Raw genomic sequence first — 19,708 nt, forward strand, 5'->3', positions numbered from 1 at the left:
ATTAACACATCAGCGCTGTCTTTTATAATTGAAAACTAAATTGAATGCGTTGAAGAACCGTACTCTGGAAACGAATGGCGAAACGATGGAATGTTTGCAATAAAATTGTATTGTTCCAGAATGTTGCTTCATTAATTGCACGATAAGGTTTGTCATCGATTGATGTCCTTCGAACCTGGTGATGTAATACGCGTGTCACGTAAGTAATAGGATGCAGTCAATTTATTTCGAACGAATAATCATGAAGAAAGCAATTTGTGCCACGCACGAAGGGCATACATTCATTTATTCCACTCGTAAACTTCTGTCAACAAACAATATTTTTCCAAACATTCTCTGAAGTATTTAACTTGTTGAACAACATTTAAAATCAATTCCATTTCAAACGTTATATTATCATTCTGGGCTTGAAAGATGTATCTCACCTTTTTGGTGAGAATATAATTATCCAAAAAATTCATGCTAAAAGCGTGCGCTCTAAAACACTTCAACTTTATCTGATACCATTTCTCTGGTATCTATGACCAGCTTAAAAGACTTCAAAGGTGTATCTCACTTTTCTGGTAAGTTTTATGAATGATGTTAAGGTTAAGAAAGGCGAAATCTAACCAAACAATCACTCAAGGTACACTCTTTTGGCTCAGGATGGCAGGGAAAAATTTGGCAGTGTTACAGTTACGATTAAAACACAAGCCCGGACGTCCCCTGAATTCCCATCGATCGTCTTACCGCGATCACGAGAGATTCGGAGACAGATTCCGAGCGTTCCATCAAAGAGATAGAAGCAAAAGCTCGTCAAACTCTTTACCAACCTGCCACCGTAAGTCTCGTAAACCTTATTGGTGCTCGCGTTCGCGTACTTTCCAATCTCGTCCACCCTGTCGAGAAACTCTGGCCGTGGCCTCCTCGGATGGATCGGCAGCAGAGTGTCTTTGTTAGGATGACGAAGTATGTTTGGCAAGTTCTCGTTCCAAAACTGCATCTCCGCTGAGCGGTAGTTCGAGCCTATTGCTGGCGGTATCGCTGCAGCGACAAGAAAAGCATGTTTCATTTAGGCATCGTCGCTCTGAATAGCTAAGATAGCCGTGTTCAAACAAAGCTTTAAAGCAGTGCTTTCCCCTCACGTGTATTTTCCCTCTTCCAATAGTTGCTTACCTACTTAGCAACTCCAGCAAATTTTACTCACGAATAATTGGTAAAAATTTTAGATCCGTTTCTTTAAAACCGAGATCGAGCCAAGCAAATGCAAAAGCTAGTTTAAGAGTAAATAACAAAGTCTGATTCGTTGCATGCTCGTGATACAAATAGTAAATAAAATATGCCTAACTCGGGTTTTAAATGACAAAAACGTTCGATTGTCGACGCTTTAAACGAACGTTGTCAATAAACTTACTCAGATTCAAGTACGTCTGATTCTGCTGGTCATATTCCGGCCATTCAATCTCGTACTGACCCCATTCCTTTGGCCCATCCGTCAGGTATGGGTACCGTTTCGCGATGTTAGGGTTCCTGGCTTGTCAAGAACGAATGGTTGCTGAGACTTCGTAGGGAATGAAATTCAATGGACGCCAGAGAAGGAAAAGCAAACTAATTATCGAAAGAAACTTTTATGATGCACGATAAATCTTTTAGAGAACGTTCGCTCAACTTTATGTAATCCCACGTCTACATTCTTCAAATCTTTTACAAAGAATCTGTTGAAAAAATTGTATTTATTTAATTCCCTGTTTAGACATTCTTATCGACTTTTCTCTTTGCTACAATGATGTTTCTTCTATGTCTCTCACAGTTCAGCTCCACACATAATTATTCTAAAGAACAATGAATATTGAACTTTCGATCTATACAACCCAAGGAAAAGTAAAGTTACTTTCGAACCGGAGTCTATATTCCGGAAGTTTAAAGCGACCTACAGCTCTGAAATTGTGAACTTCAGCAAGACTGAAAACTTTTCTGCGGAATATCGAAGCGATACGTATAGTGGGCAGTTTGGACGGTTGATTCAATCTCAAGAGTCGATTGAGAAAATGCATTAGCCCGGTAAACTGTGTACTGATATAAAGTTACAGAATTTACAACAGAAATTAATCGCTAACGTTTTCAATCGCCTGAATCTGTTCTACTTGCGAGTAGATATTTCTTTATCTACTGCGCGATAGCATCGATGGTCGAAACGTAAAGTGCAACGAGTAGCGAAATCAAACCGAAATTCACGGCGGAATTTAATTTGTGTTTTGGGTCTCCCGTACATTTTAATCATATTAATTAGCGATACTAGAATATTACAGATATCAATGCGCATTTAATTAAAGCCCCGCATTTCGGCAGAAAGTAATATATAACATCTGCTTCCGGAAATTAAACGTGGCTGTCGAACGCCGGATAGAATTTAAAACGGTTATGTTTTTCAATAAGGGAATTGCGTTTCCCCGTACTTGTCTAGTTGATTCGTTCGCTTAAGAGACCTTTGAAAGATCAATACGATGCACGATGCTCTTGTATATTAACATTTTCAATGCTCCGATCATTGTACGCGACGGCGTTCCAATATTGGAAGTTCTAACATTCCGAGTATTGTCAATAATATTGGTCTTCGGAATTGGAAGATATCTACGGAATTCGCAAACCGAGTTATTGATTGATTCTGCGTCAGAGAAATTCTAAGTAAACTGCAGCCTTATAAATAACATTGACTTTTCAATGTCGTCGACGATGACGTAATTCATCCACTATTAATAAAAATCTCCGATAAATTGTCCCGACCGCCCACGCCCGTATCCGGTTAGTCGAAGAATCAAGGAAACGAAGAATATAATCGTGATCCCGCTTCGCCTCCAGTAAGTAAACCCTTACAAGAACGTTTCCACTCGCGCACCTGTTCTTCGGCGCAAAAACAGAACAATATCGTTTCCCTTGCGCTCAAATATTGGAAAACCAGCCCAATATCGAAATTTTGATAAAGGGTAACTCTAGCCTTCTCCGGTTACCCAGTATTCGCGCCTCTAGCGCGAGAGGAGCTTTCTTGTGAAACAAGTATCTCAAAGGTAAAGCCATTTTCCGCCGTCGATGGCTACAATTCTTCCCCGGAACGAGCTCGAGCGCAATCTAGAGACTTCGTAAAACTGATTTTATTTATTTCCTTTGTTTAATAACTTTAGTTTCCGTAATGAGGAAGCAACGTTAAAAATACGCCACCGGTACGCTTCGATCGATGGAACGGATTATTAAAAAAAAAAATACTCTCTAAGATATATTGTAAATAGGTATTGTGTCAAAGCTCGAAGTTTGGGGTCCATATTGACTTGAGAAACGAAATTTTTTTGATCGTGCTTGAGCCTGATTCCATGAATATTTTTGTTAACAATTTGAAAATGTCAACTTTTCAATGAAAATAAGTTTTCTAGCGACTATACAATGACTTTGCCAGAGAAAGGGGAGTATGTTTAAAATATTGCTTTAAGTTACAGTATAAAATTCGACACGAATGTGGGGAACGACCCAATACAAAACTTGATGACGAATGAGTAGCCTCGTGATTGTGAAACTTGACATCAACAACTTATAATGAGTCAGACTCGTAATTGTACGACAAGGGGTTGAACAAGGAACAAAGATCGAGGTCGAGAGCGGAAGAGTGATCGAAACAGGATGAAACGAGCGATGAAAGAAAGAAATCGTATGCGTCGAAACAGGAGAAAACGCGGAAGGGTTTTAAAGGTCGTCCCTGCTAATGGTCGTCCGCCCGTTTCCGGTCGCGGAGTCGCGTAGAAACGGGCCACGCCCTCCGCTTATGCATCGAGTGCATCGCTACAACCCCTGGGAGACGTATTCTTACGAGGAGGACACAGTGTCACGCGCGATATCGATCAGCCGGTGTCACGGAGCGCGTGGTGCACACGCGGTGTCTGCATCGAGCCGCGTACATTAAACAGCTTTGTTTCGCTTAATTGGATCGACCCAGATCTTCGCGATCCGACGAGGTGCTGCGATGCATATGCATCCGATGCAACGGAAAATCAGGTACACCTGGAACACGGAAGAACTCTGGACTCCGTAAGAAGCCAGTACTCTTCGAGGACAGGGTATTCGAATCATTTTGTTCGCGATTATGGAACGTTATGGGGGGCGATCGATGGTTGTTGAGACATTCACGATTGATGCTTTGTTATTTGTTTAATTTTTTTTTTAATCTAAGCTCGAAGGGGATGAAATAATAGAGTTTCACAAACATCTCGATAGCCATTGAGTATCTGCTCCCATAAGGCTCTATATTTGTAAAAAAATAGCAAGATCAACGAATGTGCATAGTTTTGATAAAATCGTGAGTCCAAGTGGTTTGTTCGAAAATCTAGTCATTGATTATGAAATAAAATAAATAGCTCCCCTCGGGGCCTGTTCTCTAAATCGTTTTTTGAAACCACCAAATCACCTTTCAATGGTGATTTCATCTTTGGGAACCGTAGGATATGTTTCATCGCACGAAAATTAAAAAGCTTGGATTTCCAGATTTATATTCGAAGAGAAATTATACGTGTACGCGAATTAACGAGACAGAGAAGTGGTGACTGGTAAGCACAATCGCCAACGCAGTTTGCTTTTTGAAATTATCTTCTGACGCGCTGCTCGCGCTCAATGAAATACGAGAGAAATTTCATGCTCTCGAAGATAAAACAGGCGAATCGATTGGCTCGGCGGTCTGGGGCCTCCCTTTCCCTCTGTCGAAACGGATGTGCGAGTAATTCGTGTGTATACAGGTAATCTGTATATATCGAGAAAATTAAAATGTCCGACGCATCGGATCGTTAATTCACCAATACCCTGCGTCAGAATAACAAGCATCAAATTGCTGGCGGCCGACTCGGTAGCGAAACAGGACCGCTCGTGCTTCATCCAGCATGGCAAACTCTCAGTTTAAAGTTACTTGTGGAACGAGAGAGAAGTGGAACGAGATGGGGTGGGAAAACTCCGCTCTTGTGCAGAAATTTGTATTAATTTGTATTTAATTCGACGCGATAGCTGAACCACGAGGACTGCTCAATTCGTCGAATATAGAAATAAGATTTCCAATTAAATGAAAAGAAAAAATAAGAAAAAATAAACAGAATAGGATTTCTAAAAAAAAATGGAAGAAATCAAATTGATGGTAAAAGTGTACTCTCTGAAATGCTTCAACTTTGTCTGATAATATTTCTCTTATATCTTATTTTAGTTACTAAAGGGTTGCATCGCGAATTTATTTTTCTATCTGATGATCTGAGACCACCTATTCCTATATATACTCCTATGATTGCCTTATATTTGCATAATGTTTTCCAGAATTGTGTTATTGTGTAACACACCGTTATTATCAACAACTATCGAATAAGTTTTCCTCTGTCACAAGATTATCAGAAAGGATAAATATCAAATTGCTACTGTCTGTGGAAAATAGATAGAATAAAATTGAGAAAGGCAGGGCCAAATAAGCGGGGGCGTACAGTTATGGTATCGAACGCGACTCACGCCGGTTTGCGAACTTCTGAAATACAGAAACAGTTCCCCGGGAGCGCTTTTCCGTACGGTTTTTCCAACTTGTCTCAACAAGTAGCCACTGTTCCACTGTTTCCTGTCTGAAAACATAATAACCCGGCGGACCGATAGAACGAGAGAAGACATAAATATTCAAAGACGTGGATAATTGAAAATCGCATTCGAAAGCCGTGCGCGTCGGTCTCTCTGCGTTTCCATCGCGACGTTTCTCCCTGGCCAGTTTGATAATAAATTTTCAGGCCGGTGAAAATTTCCCGGCGGGGTTCGCAACGACGCTAAATTGTTTCTCCGCTGGCACCGGTTATCACGTGTGTTCGACCTATTATTCCGGAATTTCTATAAAACTCCGCGGAATTTATTGTAAACGCGTGAACTTCACCGTGGAAAACAAAATGTTTCCCGGCGTCGCTCGACGGGGTTTTTGTTCGCGCCCGAGCGTTCCCAAATTTATTATTTAATAAGCGAGACACGGCCGATTCTGTGGAACCCGATTGGATTTACTAATTTCACGTGGCGCGTGGTGTAAACAATGCGTCGACGTGAGTAATGCCAGCGCGCGATATTTCTGCCACATCGTGCGCGCGACGCGGTTTCGAGCGCGTTTGGAACGCGTCGCTGATGATTGGAGAGCTTTCGAAGCCCGAGGTTTTAGCGCCATTGCGCTTGGAAAGCGACATCAGTGGCCCAGAATTGCGTGTTAACGGCCCTCCATTGTACTTCGCTCGTTCTAACTGCCTTTTTTTTTTGCGCGCGCGTGGTTGTAACGATATTCGAAGTTGAAAAGGGGCTTCGCGCGGCTAGTGCGAAGGGTGGTTTGCGATGCATTAAAATTTTCGAGTCTTTGTTCAAGGGCAGATGATAAATTATGAAGAGTAATTTTTCACCTCGCCTGTTAATGGTTCTCCGCGCGTTCTCCGAGTGGTAACTCAATTTCTGAATGACAAATTGCATCGATTAAAATGTGTACGAGTTAAGTGGAACGTAATAATCAAAACGTAAGTTAAATGGGAAAATTTCGAGCCGTGTATAGTTGGTTCGGTTATTTATTGTAAATACGTGTCGTTACGAAAGTTACGAAATCCGATTAACCAGTATCGGACGTTAATCGATGAACGGTTCGATCGCGTAAACACAATTGCTGAATAATATAAAGAACGATTCAAAGAGGCGGACATTTTACGAGCAAGGACTGTGTGCTTTATTATTCTACCTATTTACAGGTTGTAGCATTTTTATATCGAAAATACCGTATACGAGAGAAGCTTTTAGAGAGAAAAGGGTGACTGTAACTTTTTTACTGCTCCATTTTATCTTTTGCAACACTGTTGTATTATTCAATAATATATTAGCCCATTTTTCAAAACTGGGTCAAAGAATTTATTTTCAACGGATCCGAAAAATGGAAAACTTTTAGTCGTAAATTTATGATGTAAACTTCTCTCGATATAATATAATATGCTTTACCGCGTATTTCACGTGGTGAATTTGTATTCAATTTATTTCTCACTCTAAAATCTAATAAAATTTTATCCCCAACTTAACCCAGACGATGTGTTACTCTAGTACAAACAACTTGTAGGACAATTTCCTTCCTCCAGCTCCACAGAGAGTCGCTTAGAGTAAGCATAAATATAATAGATACGTGAGAAAAGGAAACTCACCCCACGTAGGCGAAGCTGCACCACCAGTTCATCATGGCCTCCGAGAACAGAGTTTCCCCGATGTTGTATCGACGACGCAGGTCGTACTTGTTCACGTCAAGAGGGACACCCAGTACGTAGGGCAGCTCCTCGCCGTGCACCGTGCGCTGCCGTTGTTGCTGCAACAATAACGAGGCCACTCGATATACTTTCCCATCGAAACAAAGTTTCGCGCAACTAGTTCTCCGAAATTTTTTGATCCATAAGAAGGGCCAAGAGTGCTCCATCGGTTCTCGAAAATCCCGGACATTGTTATTAACTTCCGATGTACTCTGGCCTTTCGATGCAATCGTAACTTATCAGAAAGGCTCCTAACTCTGCCCAATCGATACGTTCGATGGAGGATGTTTCTATTGGGTCACTGTAGAAACTTTCGGTAATTTCAGTGATATTTCGAGCCCAGAGTTTGACCTTCTTGTTCGTCTACGTAGTTTCGAGGTAATAAGAGGGCTTCGCAGATACGGAGGGAGGCAATGTGTTTTAACACTAAACCTATAGGCACTTCATGTATACCCATTCCTACCATGACCGATCAAATGACCAGTCTTTTACGAGGCAACGTACTTCTAATTTTTGCATTATATGTATACAAAGTTGTGTTTTGAAGTTTACTTGTAAGATATCCTTCTCTCTTATATCACATATTTTTTAATTTTCTAAACGTGCATTAGTACTTTAATAGTATTAATAAATCAGTAACTTTCATCGAATACGGGATAAAACACCCTTGAAACTGAATTTTGTTCCATAAATAATCCAGTTTTAACGCACACCAGTCGTATATAATCAACAGGAATAGCTGAAACTTGTTTGGATATGTAGCGTCAAAGTAAATTGCAAAATAAACATAGAAGACAGCACAAATTGTAGTAGTTGGTATAGTCATCGGATAGGGGTTGAAATGCCCTTTAAAATGAGCTTTCGAACAAGCCGATAGCGTAATTAGTTCCGGAGATATAGCGATTTTTGTTTCAAATCAACCGCGTGACCAGTTGCGGGAGTGCGAGGTCAATGACCGTGTGCGCGCGTAAGTAGTAAACAGTGCGTAGTAAGTTCTTGGAAATACTACTAGGTCACGGCAGTCACGTTCGTGGGGTAGGTCAGCACGATGCACGTGCGACAAAGAGGTTCGACGCGTCAGACGGAGACAGAGATAGTTCAATTAAAAAAATTACCTTTTGCATAACTTACGATATCTCGAAAACGAAAAGTCGAATCGCCAAAAACTAAAACCCATTTTAAAGGGGAAGGTTTACCACTTCCAACGATGGCTTAATAATGCATAAAACACTAATAGTTTCGGGACTATTGTTAGACTGTTTTAAGACAGTGGAAACTAAAGATTCTCTCCTTTCGTCTTTGCTGTACATCGCTTGTTGACGATACGAGTTAAACGATATCGCGGCGCAAACTCGACGAACAACGTCTACGGCTTCATTGTTCGTAAATTTTATATCTAATGGCACCGTGCAGCCCTCTAACCCGGAGTTGAAAACCAGAAACGTTGTTACATTCGGTTTAACGACACCGCTGGTCACTGTACTCTGAGCGTAACAGCCCGGCACGCAGCGATGATAAAAATAGTTGGCCGGGTTCCAAATGGGTTCGTAGCTGGGATTTTTCTTTCTCTTTCCACTCCCTCCCCCACCTGACTCCGCGCACGAACACAATGAATAGCCAGTAGGTCGCGGTCCCTGGTCCCCCGGCTAAGGAATCCGGCGCGGGAGAAAATGAATAAAATGCAAAGTACACCGTCTAATCGTACGTGCTCCAGTTTCCCCGTCGGACGGGAAGAGCGGCCGCGATTTATGCGCTCCCTTAATATTTCTGCCGGCTTCCGGGATCCTTGACCTGGATGAATTTGTCAGGCAGCGATGGTAGACTGCAGCGTGCACGAGACACCGGCGCAGTGTCGTGAAGTTTCTTCGGTGGCCCGAGACACGAGCCTGACTAAGGGAACTAAGTGCGCGGCCTCGAGATGGTAAAAAGAAGCGGCAGACTTAGTCTCTTTCTTGGGAAACAGCCTCGCTGAAACACGCGACCGTACGCTTCGAAGGGACAGGTCGCTTGGAAACGAGCTAGCTTAAATCAGAATGCTTAACACTAACCCTACCGACACTTCCAATGGCCAGTCTTCCCTTTACTCTCTTGCCAAGTAACGTGCGTACTTCTAATTTTCGCATTATACGTATAGAAAGTTGTGTTTTGAAGTTTATTCGTGAGATATCTTTCCCTTTTATGTTATATTTTTTCTTAAAACCTGCATTTTAAAAATCCGTAGAACAATATTCAATGATTTTATTCTAATTGTGCATAAGTTGTTGTAAGGAGCTCTCGAAGGTTCCTTTTATGTAGGGTACGAAGCTAAAGCTTCATTAGTTTCGTGGTCGATCCGCCCACAACTGGAGTCTACTTTAGGTCTGCAAGGGTTGCTTCTGGTTAGGGTTAAACTATCGACTGACTTCACATTAGGTCTAGACAGAATACCTGGCTGGTTATACAGTCCACAACAAAATTCTAAGACGTATTTGAATTTGTAGTGTTTTAAAGCAGTGTTTGTTAAATCAGTGACGTTTGGAACAGTTGCTGACCAATTATTAAAAGTTGAGGATTGTTCCTAACACATTAGTTCGCTGCTTTTAAAATTAGATACAATTAAATGAAAGTGAAACGAACACAAATTAAGTAATTTAAATTGACAAGAAGAGATTATTTACTCAAAAATCAAATCAGAGGGTGCTCTAATTGAGCATTGAAAGTTGGACATTTAATTTGTTATCAAGAAACGGAAAGATACCGAAAATGTAAAATTAATAACCCGGCAAAGCAACACCAAATATAAAACGAATCGTTGTAGGTACGATTATTTCTCAGCAGGATAATGCATCTATGTCATGCAGGATAATGACATCGCGTGTCCTCTCTCCTCAATTCAGTCACATTTCTTTTTACATTTACATTAGACAAATTATACTGTTCTGCAATTGAGGATAACGAATATCCTCGTTTCATGCGATCGTAAATCCTCGATTCTTCTAAAAGGATGTTTTTCTCTTTGTCAGCGTGAACAAAATATTGCTATACATTAACGAATTAAGTTACGCTAGTGATATCGAAAAAAAATATAAAAATGAATTCGTAGTTGTTTACAAATAACTGTTTATAATATCGTTAATTCAATTTCCACCCTTAATGTGTACAAACTTTAATGTAGTTTGAATGCTTATATTGTTTTATAATTAAATCAAACTTTAAGCGCATTACCAGATATTGGATAAATCAGTTCCCGTCCGCGTCTTAGATCTAGTCTAATTTATATTCGTGGCTGGTTCTTGTTTCAAAATTTACGATAATCATTCTTTCCCCGATGTCTCCCATGCAACGATCAATTTTTAAGAGGGTAACTATGGTGCTACGTGTGAACAGAAACGTACTTACGCCAGAGTAGTCCTGCATCGCCTTCGGATGGGAGAAAACGTACATGTAGCTTTTCGGGTTCGACCTTGAATGTAAATTCGCGGTCATCATTAACGGCGCCACGGTCCCGCTGTCGGAGATCGCCTCCAGAACCAGATCCCGATTCTTCGTCGCGTACTCGTTCGTAAATCCAGCGGAGAAGTCGCCGTATTGTTCCAGAATCTTCGATAGAATGAGTTCCGGTTCGAGTTCGTGCGTTGCCTGGCGACGAAGGAATATACCATCACTTACCCCTCGGAATGTCTAGCGAATTTCGGCGGATTCGATATCGATGCACCCACATTTTTCACCCTACGAATTTATTCTCCCCGACCGTTCTACCGATTGCTTCAATAATTTTTAAATTCTTTTATCGTGCAATAGTGCTTAAAGCCTTTGTAGTTCGCGACGTCAGCGAGTTTAAATTCACGGAAATTTTCCTATCAGTATATCAGTCTCGTACCTTAGCGTGATCTCTGAGGACCTCGTCCCTCTGGCCGTCCAGCAATCCATGTAATAAAGCAACCGGTGGTAGAATATGAAACTTCTCCGATTCCGTAACGCCGTACATCAAGTCGAATCTAGACAAAAGGATAGTTAATGTCAGTGATATATTTCTCAGTCCAATGCTGGAATTGTACACGACATTGAGGGATATTGGTTGGAATACATTTGTGTATCGTATAGAGTTCTGCCTGGTTTGATCAGATTTTTATCAGTGATTTGTAAGTGTTGCAAATTCTAGGATATTCAAGGTTCGAATGATTTCTTTTAGGTTTTTATTCTACTCGTGATTATTGCTATTATTTTTTAGAAAATCAATATAAAACAGACATGCCCCATAGCATTAATTATCGAAATTTTTGTAGACTTTGAATACTAGGAATAAACTTGCAATAATGGTCTAAACTGTCTTGTCACAGAACGTACATTTTTCTTACTTTGTATGAAGTGACACAGTAAAAAATTTCATTTTCAAGATGCAATCCTAGCAAGTGGAAAATTATACTAGTTGAACTTTGATAAAATAGGATTTCTCTAATGTGAGATGTATTGTACTTTGAACCATACCTGCCAAACAATTGGCGATTTTTCATCAAGTTCAAAGGCTTTTCGGGAATGACAGCGTTGTCAATCAGCGGCGCGAAGGCTGGCACGTATTTCGGTTTGTGAATCTTCACGTCTAGCAACGCGTTCACGTCTTGGCCGCGCAAACAGAACGCCAGGTCGCTGTCGGTGATGGTGGGGCAGTTTAAAGCATGCGCCACCTGAAAAATGATTCGAGCCATTTCTCAGCAACCCAATGAACGTTCCTCCGATCGCGGCTGCTCCTCGACGTGACGAGAAGCGATATTTCTTCCGGGCGAGTTTGAATCGCGAATCGTTTCTTCTCCGTTCTTTTTTGCGCGACCGCGAATACAAAGTCGATCGAGTGTGCCACGACGCCGGGGAAACGTTGAAATTCGATAGGAGTTTGACGTCGACAGAGTTTCCAGTGAATAACACAGAGCGATCCTTAACCCTTTCGCTGTTTAGATCGTACAACTTTCCAACAACTACAAAAAGCACTAGCGGTCTAACCGAACGATATATACGATGTACACTCTGTGAACTGATACCGTTATTAAATTCGTAAGTAAAATAATTGTATTCTATCATAAGAAATAATTTTCAATAATTACACAAAAATAACACCATGTCTTTTTAGATTACTTGTAACGAATATAACTAATTTTAGTGGTAAAAAAGTAGTCTACTAGAAGTTTATTTGTCCCATAAGATTGCAAACTCTGGAAGGAAATATTGAAAAAGTAGGTAACCCGATAGTTTTACCCGATATTAGATTTCCCGAAGTAATTAACGTTTCATATTAATTTCGAGAACATCCGAGACGTTGTAACATTTTTCTGTTTGCTTCGAGCTATAGATTTGCCCTGCACCTTCCAGACGTATTGACAGAGAACGAAGAGTGATCGTGCGAAAGTATAATACTGTGTTTGAAACCAAGATTGAGGAACGACCATCTCAACAGGAATAATAAAATAAAAGAGTGTTGCTCGCGCTGGCGCAATCAATCAATTTTGTCTTTGAAAAAGAGCCGGGAATACATGCGTTTCGATGGATATTCGTTGGGAAAGAAGTACCTGTTTGGTGATCTGCAGAGGCGCCTTCCCGATGGCGTCTGCGCTCAACGCCGAGCCTGACATCAGAATGGCCCGCTTAAACAGACCTGCACAGACGGGTGGCGGAGAAACGATTAATAACCCGCGTCCCTCGGGATCGGACAGTCGACCGCCCCCGCGCGTAAAAATATTAAGTCCGGTTATTTTTCATTGCACAATATAATTATTGACCGGACACTGGCGGCATTGTGCCTTCAGCCGAACGAGAAAAGTTCTTTTTGGCCTCCGCCGCAGGTGAAAAATGACCGTCGTCCTCCTACCTTTCTTTCTTATCCCCTACACAATGGTTATTCTTTTCCTTTTTCGATCTCTCGAGGGAACGCACCAGTCTTCGAAGGAGTGTCATCCCTGACGTTTCGTGCGGTTTCTGTTCTTACGTTTCCGAACGCGTTTCTCGACTGTCTGACAGTCGTCCGACATATAATCGAGTTATACTACTTGCTAGAGCGACGGAGACGACCCGAATGACCGCAGGATCACTAAATGACACTTTTTCCCTCTCAAGAAATGTAGGTTACTCGTCTTCGAGATAGACCGCTACTAGCACCAGAACTATTTAGGTGTAAAAAATTTACTCGACTGGATTTTCGAAAATTTACCGTAGTTTTCTATAAGAGAACGAATGAACATTTATTTCCATCGAATGTATCTATCGTTTTAATTTCTTTGGCACAAATAAATATACTATAATTGTTGGTAGTTCCAGCGTTGACAGTCGGAAACCAGAGTTGGGCAAATTTTATTCGTCAAAAATGTTCAAACATTTTAGACTCGTTCGTAAATCAGTTCCCGTGAATTTATTTGTAAATTGAAATCCATTAAAGGATTTTTTTAAATCGATATCCAGGCGAGCGAAGGTAATTTAATTTACCCGATCCTGGTGGAAACGAATTATAGTAAAAACAATTTTAGAATATAATATTGTAGAGATTACTAATAAAAAAAGCTGACTTATTTTACAAACTACTTTATGAATTGTAGATTTTGTTGTTAAATCTCTAAAAAGGATCTACGATTAATATCAAAACGTAAAGAAAGTTTTTCAATCCCTGCGGCGGCGCTTACATTTAATAATAATATACGGGATAAGCTTCTAACTTGTTTTCTGCCGTTTAGCCACATTCTGTCACGCGCCCTTCCCATCCACGTCGACCGTATCAAACTTTTACGTTTCTGGAATCGAAGTTTACACGAGCCCTTATCAATTTCGCGAAAATGGCGGCTACGTGTTCCCTTGAAACCGTCCTCTTAATATTCAGCTATCGCAGAAGTCGCAAACACGCGACACAGCAATAACCGTTACCTTTCTTATTAGCCACAGGGCTGATAAGCAGTAGATTAGCAAAAATGGCGCCGGTACCGTGGCCGACCAACGTAACGCTGTTCGGATCACCTCCAAACTCGGCGATGTTCTCCTTGAGCCAGAGAAGGGCCGCTATTTGATCTAGGAGTCCGAAATTGCTGGCGGTGTCGTCTCTGATACCGGGCCTCAAGAAACCTGCAACGTGATTTACGTTAATTGAACCGAAATCCCCGACACTGTTGTGTCTATTTCTTGGACAAATTTTAGGTATCTGTATAACAAAGGGCACACGATTTCGTTCGATAGTTAAAGTAAGTTTTAGTATAAGGTTGAATTTGGTTAACCCATATAAGTTACGATAGATTAGTTGGAGTTAAATTTAAATTACGAGTCGAGTAAAATTACACTCTCAATGGTAGAATTAAATGACTATTGGTTTAGGGTTAAAGTAAATTCAAGTTAGCTTCTGTTCAGGGAGTTCCACGTTTTACAGTGTATAGTTTTAAGAAAGAAGAATTTTCACCATGATACGAAACGTTAAAGTTTTAAAAGTTCGAAGAAGACGGTCTGTTACAGCAGAGACTGACGATCGGAAACTTTATAGCCTCTTTCGCGAAACCACACTTTCAAACTTATGTAAGCGATTCCTCAAAAATTAATGAAGTCTCGGCTTAAAACTCTAATAGCTTGTACATGGCCATCCGTGGTGCTGGGAATTATATCGACATGGATCACAGTTCCGCTGTTACTGATAATAATTTGTTTCGTTCAAAATATCATTTTTAATAGAAGAACAAATGTTGAAAAATTTTAATGGGAGATTCTAGAGGCCAAAATAAGACGAAAATCAAGAATATCAATTTGTTGATTGGGGTTTCGTTAAAAAGTTATTAAAAAATTAAATTAAAAAATTTCAAATCATTCACGGAAAAATTATTTTCGATTGCGGGGGTCAACTACAATCATTTTTGGTGAATACACATACTCCCGAAATCCTACGCATTTTCGAGAAAAAAATTCCTTACCGAAAATATAATGTCTGACCATGCATTGATATGTTTCCCTGAAATTTCAGGGCGAAAAAAAATGTTTCAAATCGTTCTAAAAAAATTATTTTCGGTTTTTGGGGTCAATTACAATCATTTTTCGTGAATACACATACCCCCGAAATCCTATGTACTTTCGAGAAAAAAATTCTTTACCGAGAATTACTATGTGACTGGAAATGTTTCTATAACTTTTTAACGAAGCCTGAATCAACAAATTAATATCCTTGATTTTCGTCTTATTTTCAGAGGTGGCTGAACACCCGGTATAACCAAAATAACTTTTAAATCTCCCAATATTTCCTTTGTTTCAGGACGTCCAAACATTCCCAATTCAGTCAGAATTAAAAAATATAAAATAAACATTCGTATAATAGGAATTTTATCTTAATTGAAATACCCATGAAATATTTTTTTAAAAATTCTCCATCCTTCGACGTCTCTTAAATCGTCGAAATGGAAACCTCGACGGGAACTGCTCAGACTGGAGTAGCCTATTCCCGCGTACCAAGAAATCACCGCAGAATGTAAACTATCCTCGTGCAACCGGATCGTTCTTTTTGCTCGCCAGAGCCACGCCGTGGGCCATATTTTTCCTCCCTTGTTTTGCAAAGGGCTGAAGTTATCTGCGGACTTCGCCCAAGCTAACTGTACCCGACCACCGGTGGCATCGGGGAGGGCGAAGTTAACTAAGCGCCTTCCCACCACTTTAACCTAATTTATGATTATGGTTCCGCGAGCCTCCGGTTTTCTTTTTTCCCCCTGGTCTCCTCTTAAAGCACCCGCGCTTGTCGGATGTAGCGCGTTGCAGCTAACGCCGCGACGTTCGTCCATTTGCATTGCGCGCGGCGGTCGCGTTATCATTTTAGGGGAAAGGATAGGCGGAAGCTCGTCGTTACAGGGGTCGCGGAGCGTCGAGCGAAAAGGTTGGGGGGGGGGGGGCACAAGGGTCGGGGAAAAAATAGAGCAGGCCGTGGAGAAAAGCGCGCGGGGATCGATGGGGATGTTTCGCGGGCAAAAAGGACGCCTTTGTCTCGGCCCGCGAGCCTCCTTTCCCATCGAGAAGTTTCCTTTTGAGCGATATACGGCTACCCGGGGTTGCATGAAATTTTACGACCATCCCCTTGCCCTCTCCCCCACCTCCTACTCCACCTGTACTCGTCGCGACTTTTTACCCTTGAGTAATGGATAGGAGTTTTTCTTCGGACGATAAATGTTGGAGCGTGTAATTGGACGGCGGGTAAAAATTCCGCGGTGCAGCTTGTGTGTCGCGTGACTTTGGTCGCGTGATGTTTTGCGCGAGGAATGTGAAATAATACAGGCGGGAAAGGATAACTAGAGTTTGCTTAAGGTCGACGATACTCAAAAACTGCTGAGATCGAAATCATGATGAAGGTTCTTGGAATATCAGAAATTTTGAAAATTTCAACGATGTAAATTGAATTTTAATCAATAAATCCAGGGTGATATCTACTTTTTATTTCTAATTGATATTTCCAAGAGGAAACGACTGTTTCTGCACGATTTAATAATCAATTTCTAACACGAGCGATATTACGACATGGCTCTTTTTCCTAGTCGAAAGATACGGTTCAGGTATTTTATTATTATTTCAATGCTTTCCACATCCAAAGATCTTTAAAGCGACAACGAATATTACAGAAAATTTATGAGACCCGCAAATTGAAATAATTTAAAATTTACGAGCAATGAAAAAGGGTGAATTTAGATGTTAGATTCTCGTACACTTTCGCTATTCTTTACTGACAAATGATGGTATAATTTTTGGAATAGTATGAAAATTATACAAATTTCTTTTCAGATACAAACGCATGCAGCCGTAGACCGAGTTAAAAACAGTGAGACGATAAAAATTTCTTGAAAGTTCTTGGGAATTCAATTTCTAGAACGAAGGGCTCGAACCGAGTTATTTATACGAGCGGACTGTAAAAGATACGGAAAAGGTGGTACTTCCCCCTTCCTGAACGACGACGGATCGATAGATAGTTGCAGGAGTGAAATAAAAAGAAGTTTGTCGAAGATCAAAAACCGATGGAGTAGTCAAGCGTGAACATTAATGAAGCAGAATTCCCGATTTCATGCAAGGCTGCTGCCAGCGGCGTTTGGAAAGATTTCATAAATTCGTATCGGTACGTCAGCGAAGGCTTGTTCCACATTTCCCGACGAAATTTCAAATCCAGAACGATTATGATCTATTTTGTTTTTATCCTCCCTTCCATCTTTCCTCCATTTACTTCGACATCGTGAAACCCTTTGGCGAGAAGAAGTATGCACGTTTAAGTAGAGTTTTATGTTTCGACGTGATGAAATATAGGATACCTTCTGGAATTTATAAACGAAAAGCTACGATATACAACATTTTGATGTTCGCCAAACTTATTAAGCGACCATCGAAGATCTTGTATAAACTTTCATTTGTCAACATAATTAATTTCTTTTCCGAAAACAAATTTTCTACTTTTCTCAACAGAAATACTATTGATCATTACTATAGGCTGTAGTATAAGTATAAACAAGATTTTATTAAGAGTTTCAACGATCTGAAATACGAAAATAAATGAATAAAATTGAGTTTAACGCTAAAGACTGCGGCAGACTGTATTCCTCAAGTTGTTATAATTTTGTAAAGCTTTGTTTGTTTAAAAAATAATTTAATTAAAAGAATACTTTCCACATGTAAAACGTAGAGCCCGCTCTAGGGTTTGTTATTAGGGCTCAGTTATTGAGGCGTACTATTGAAACGCGTCTGATCAGAGTGCTTAATCTACTTACCGAGGATGCCTAAGCGAAAGTTGATAGTGACGAAGACGACGTTACCATAAGCTGCCAATATAGTACCGTCGTAGGGGTTGCCACTGTTCCATTCGAAGCTCTCCCCGTGGATGAACACCATCACAGGGTACTTTCGTAGGGTCTTCTGGCCTGTAAGCAGAAGGGCGAACGTTTTATAAAATAAAAAAAAATTTCTGATTCCTTTCATCCGTAATTACGCCTCATCAACTCGGTCATACTCTGTCATCATGAAATAATAACCAAATTTTGTGTAACTTTGGAAATTATATACGATACATTTCCGATACAACATTTATTGAACATTTTCAAACAGGAAATAATGATTAAATATTTAGTTGGAAATGTTTGAAATAAGTAAACCTATTATTAATTGGTCATGTGGTTAATGTTAATTAAAATTAAATTTATTCGCTAACGAGTTACAAGCGAACAATGCAATTAATGGTTCCTACCGAACATAAAATAAAATTCGTTCCAGCGGAAATTCACCAAAACAAAATTCGAATTACTTCGGGGTAATTATTTATGTGGACACTTCGACACATCTGAAATCAGTAAATCTTTGTTTATACGGTAAATACGTCAATCCCTCGCGATGATTGATGGAAATGCAATTCCATCAATATTTATCTTTGTTATTAATTAACATCTGCCGACGAATAAATTTCAACAAAGTCCACCGAAAATTAAATTACACGAAGCAAACGACAAATGGAATATATTAAGGAAACTTTTCCCTGTCTAGTAACCGTAACGATACCGAGAGGAGGGTATCCTCTTTCGTTTATTAACAACAGTAATATCCTGTCTGAATTATGATTTGCACGAGGACGTCGTACCAGCTAGAGGTTTTTCGCGACGGCTTTTGATTTACGTCGGTCGAAAAATTATCGGCCGAATTTGCCTACGGGAGACGACGCACGCGCAAAGTCAGGTTAGTTTCAAAATTTATCACTCCAACCCCCTCCCCCCGCGCCCTGTTCACAAACTATTCACTGTGAGTTTTCAGTATTAGGGTATCTATAAATTCTTCTCTCCCATCCTGTAGACGACGTAGTTTCCTTTTAGTGAACGATCCACAAATTAGAGTAGAGCGAACCGCCCCAGTCACCCCCGTACCTACAACCCTTGAGATTTATCGGGGAATCTGTTTTACACGACTCCAGTTTCCATCGAGCAACGAACTTCGCACTGATATTTGAATACCGTGTCGATCAGAATTAAATTAAACCGCTCACTTATTCTTCGATCCTTAGCACCCCCTTATAGCATATCTCAAAATTGAAGGAGTAGAATTTTTCGTCTCTCGTTATATTTATTCCTATACGTTTCTTTGCAAAATATATTACCTGTTTACCTGCAACTTCTTTGGCAAAATATTTGACAAAGTTTTCTTTTAGTTTCTTTTGAGAAAAATTTGAATTTTCAAGCTAGCAAGCAAGCAAATGTTCAATACAAAATATTACAGTTTACAATAATAATATTGTGATAAAAGGATTGAAATATATTAGAATATGAAGTAGTCTTTGTATTCTTCTCTTACTGTAATTTTATCATTCTTCCTTTGCATATACAAACACTAGAATATATGTCTTTAAAAGAGCGTCCATGTTTTTGTATAAACGGAATAATCCTTTCCGTAAGAAATCCTATCGTATCAGTTTCCACGCGCTAGAA

At 40.2% G+C, this 19,708-nt stretch overlaps 1 protein-coding gene across 2 annotated transcripts in view; it reads right to left on the minus strand.

Moving 5' to 3' along the window:
• The window catches only part of LOC143342228 (uncharacterized), an 85,449-nt gene that overhangs the window by 6,148 nt on the left and 59,593 nt on the right, over positions 1–19,708 (minus strand). Inside the window, exons 3-11 of one of the 2 annotated variants that reach the window (XM_076765893.1) lie at positions 18,011–18,160; positions 14,172–14,366; positions 12,830–12,915; positions 11,757–11,953; positions 11,149–11,266; positions 10,668–10,907; positions 7,191–7,348; positions 1,394–1,509; positions 861–1,023 (exon numbers count right to left, since the gene is read on the minus strand). In XM_076765893.1, coding sequence (XP_076622008.1) covers positions 861–1,023; positions 1,394–1,509; positions 7,191–7,348; positions 10,668–10,907; positions 11,149–11,266; positions 11,757–11,953; positions 12,830–12,915; positions 14,172–14,366; positions 18,011–18,160 — 1,423 coding nt within the window. Of the gene's footprint in view, positions 1–812; positions 1,024–1,393; positions 1,510–7,190; positions 7,349–10,667; positions 10,908–11,148; positions 11,267–11,756; positions 11,954–12,829; positions 12,916–14,171; positions 14,367–18,010; positions 18,161–19,708 lie in introns of both variants that reach the window. The other variant, XM_076765892.1, reaches the window with a different exon arrangement.

This window comes from Colletes latitarsis, chromosome 5 (genome assembly GCF_051014445.1).
Source record: "Colletes latitarsis isolate SP2378_abdomen chromosome 5, iyColLati1, whole genome shotgun sequence".
NCBI classification, from domain to species: Eukaryota; Metazoa; Arthropoda; class Insecta; order Hymenoptera; family Colletidae; genus Colletes; species Colletes latitarsis.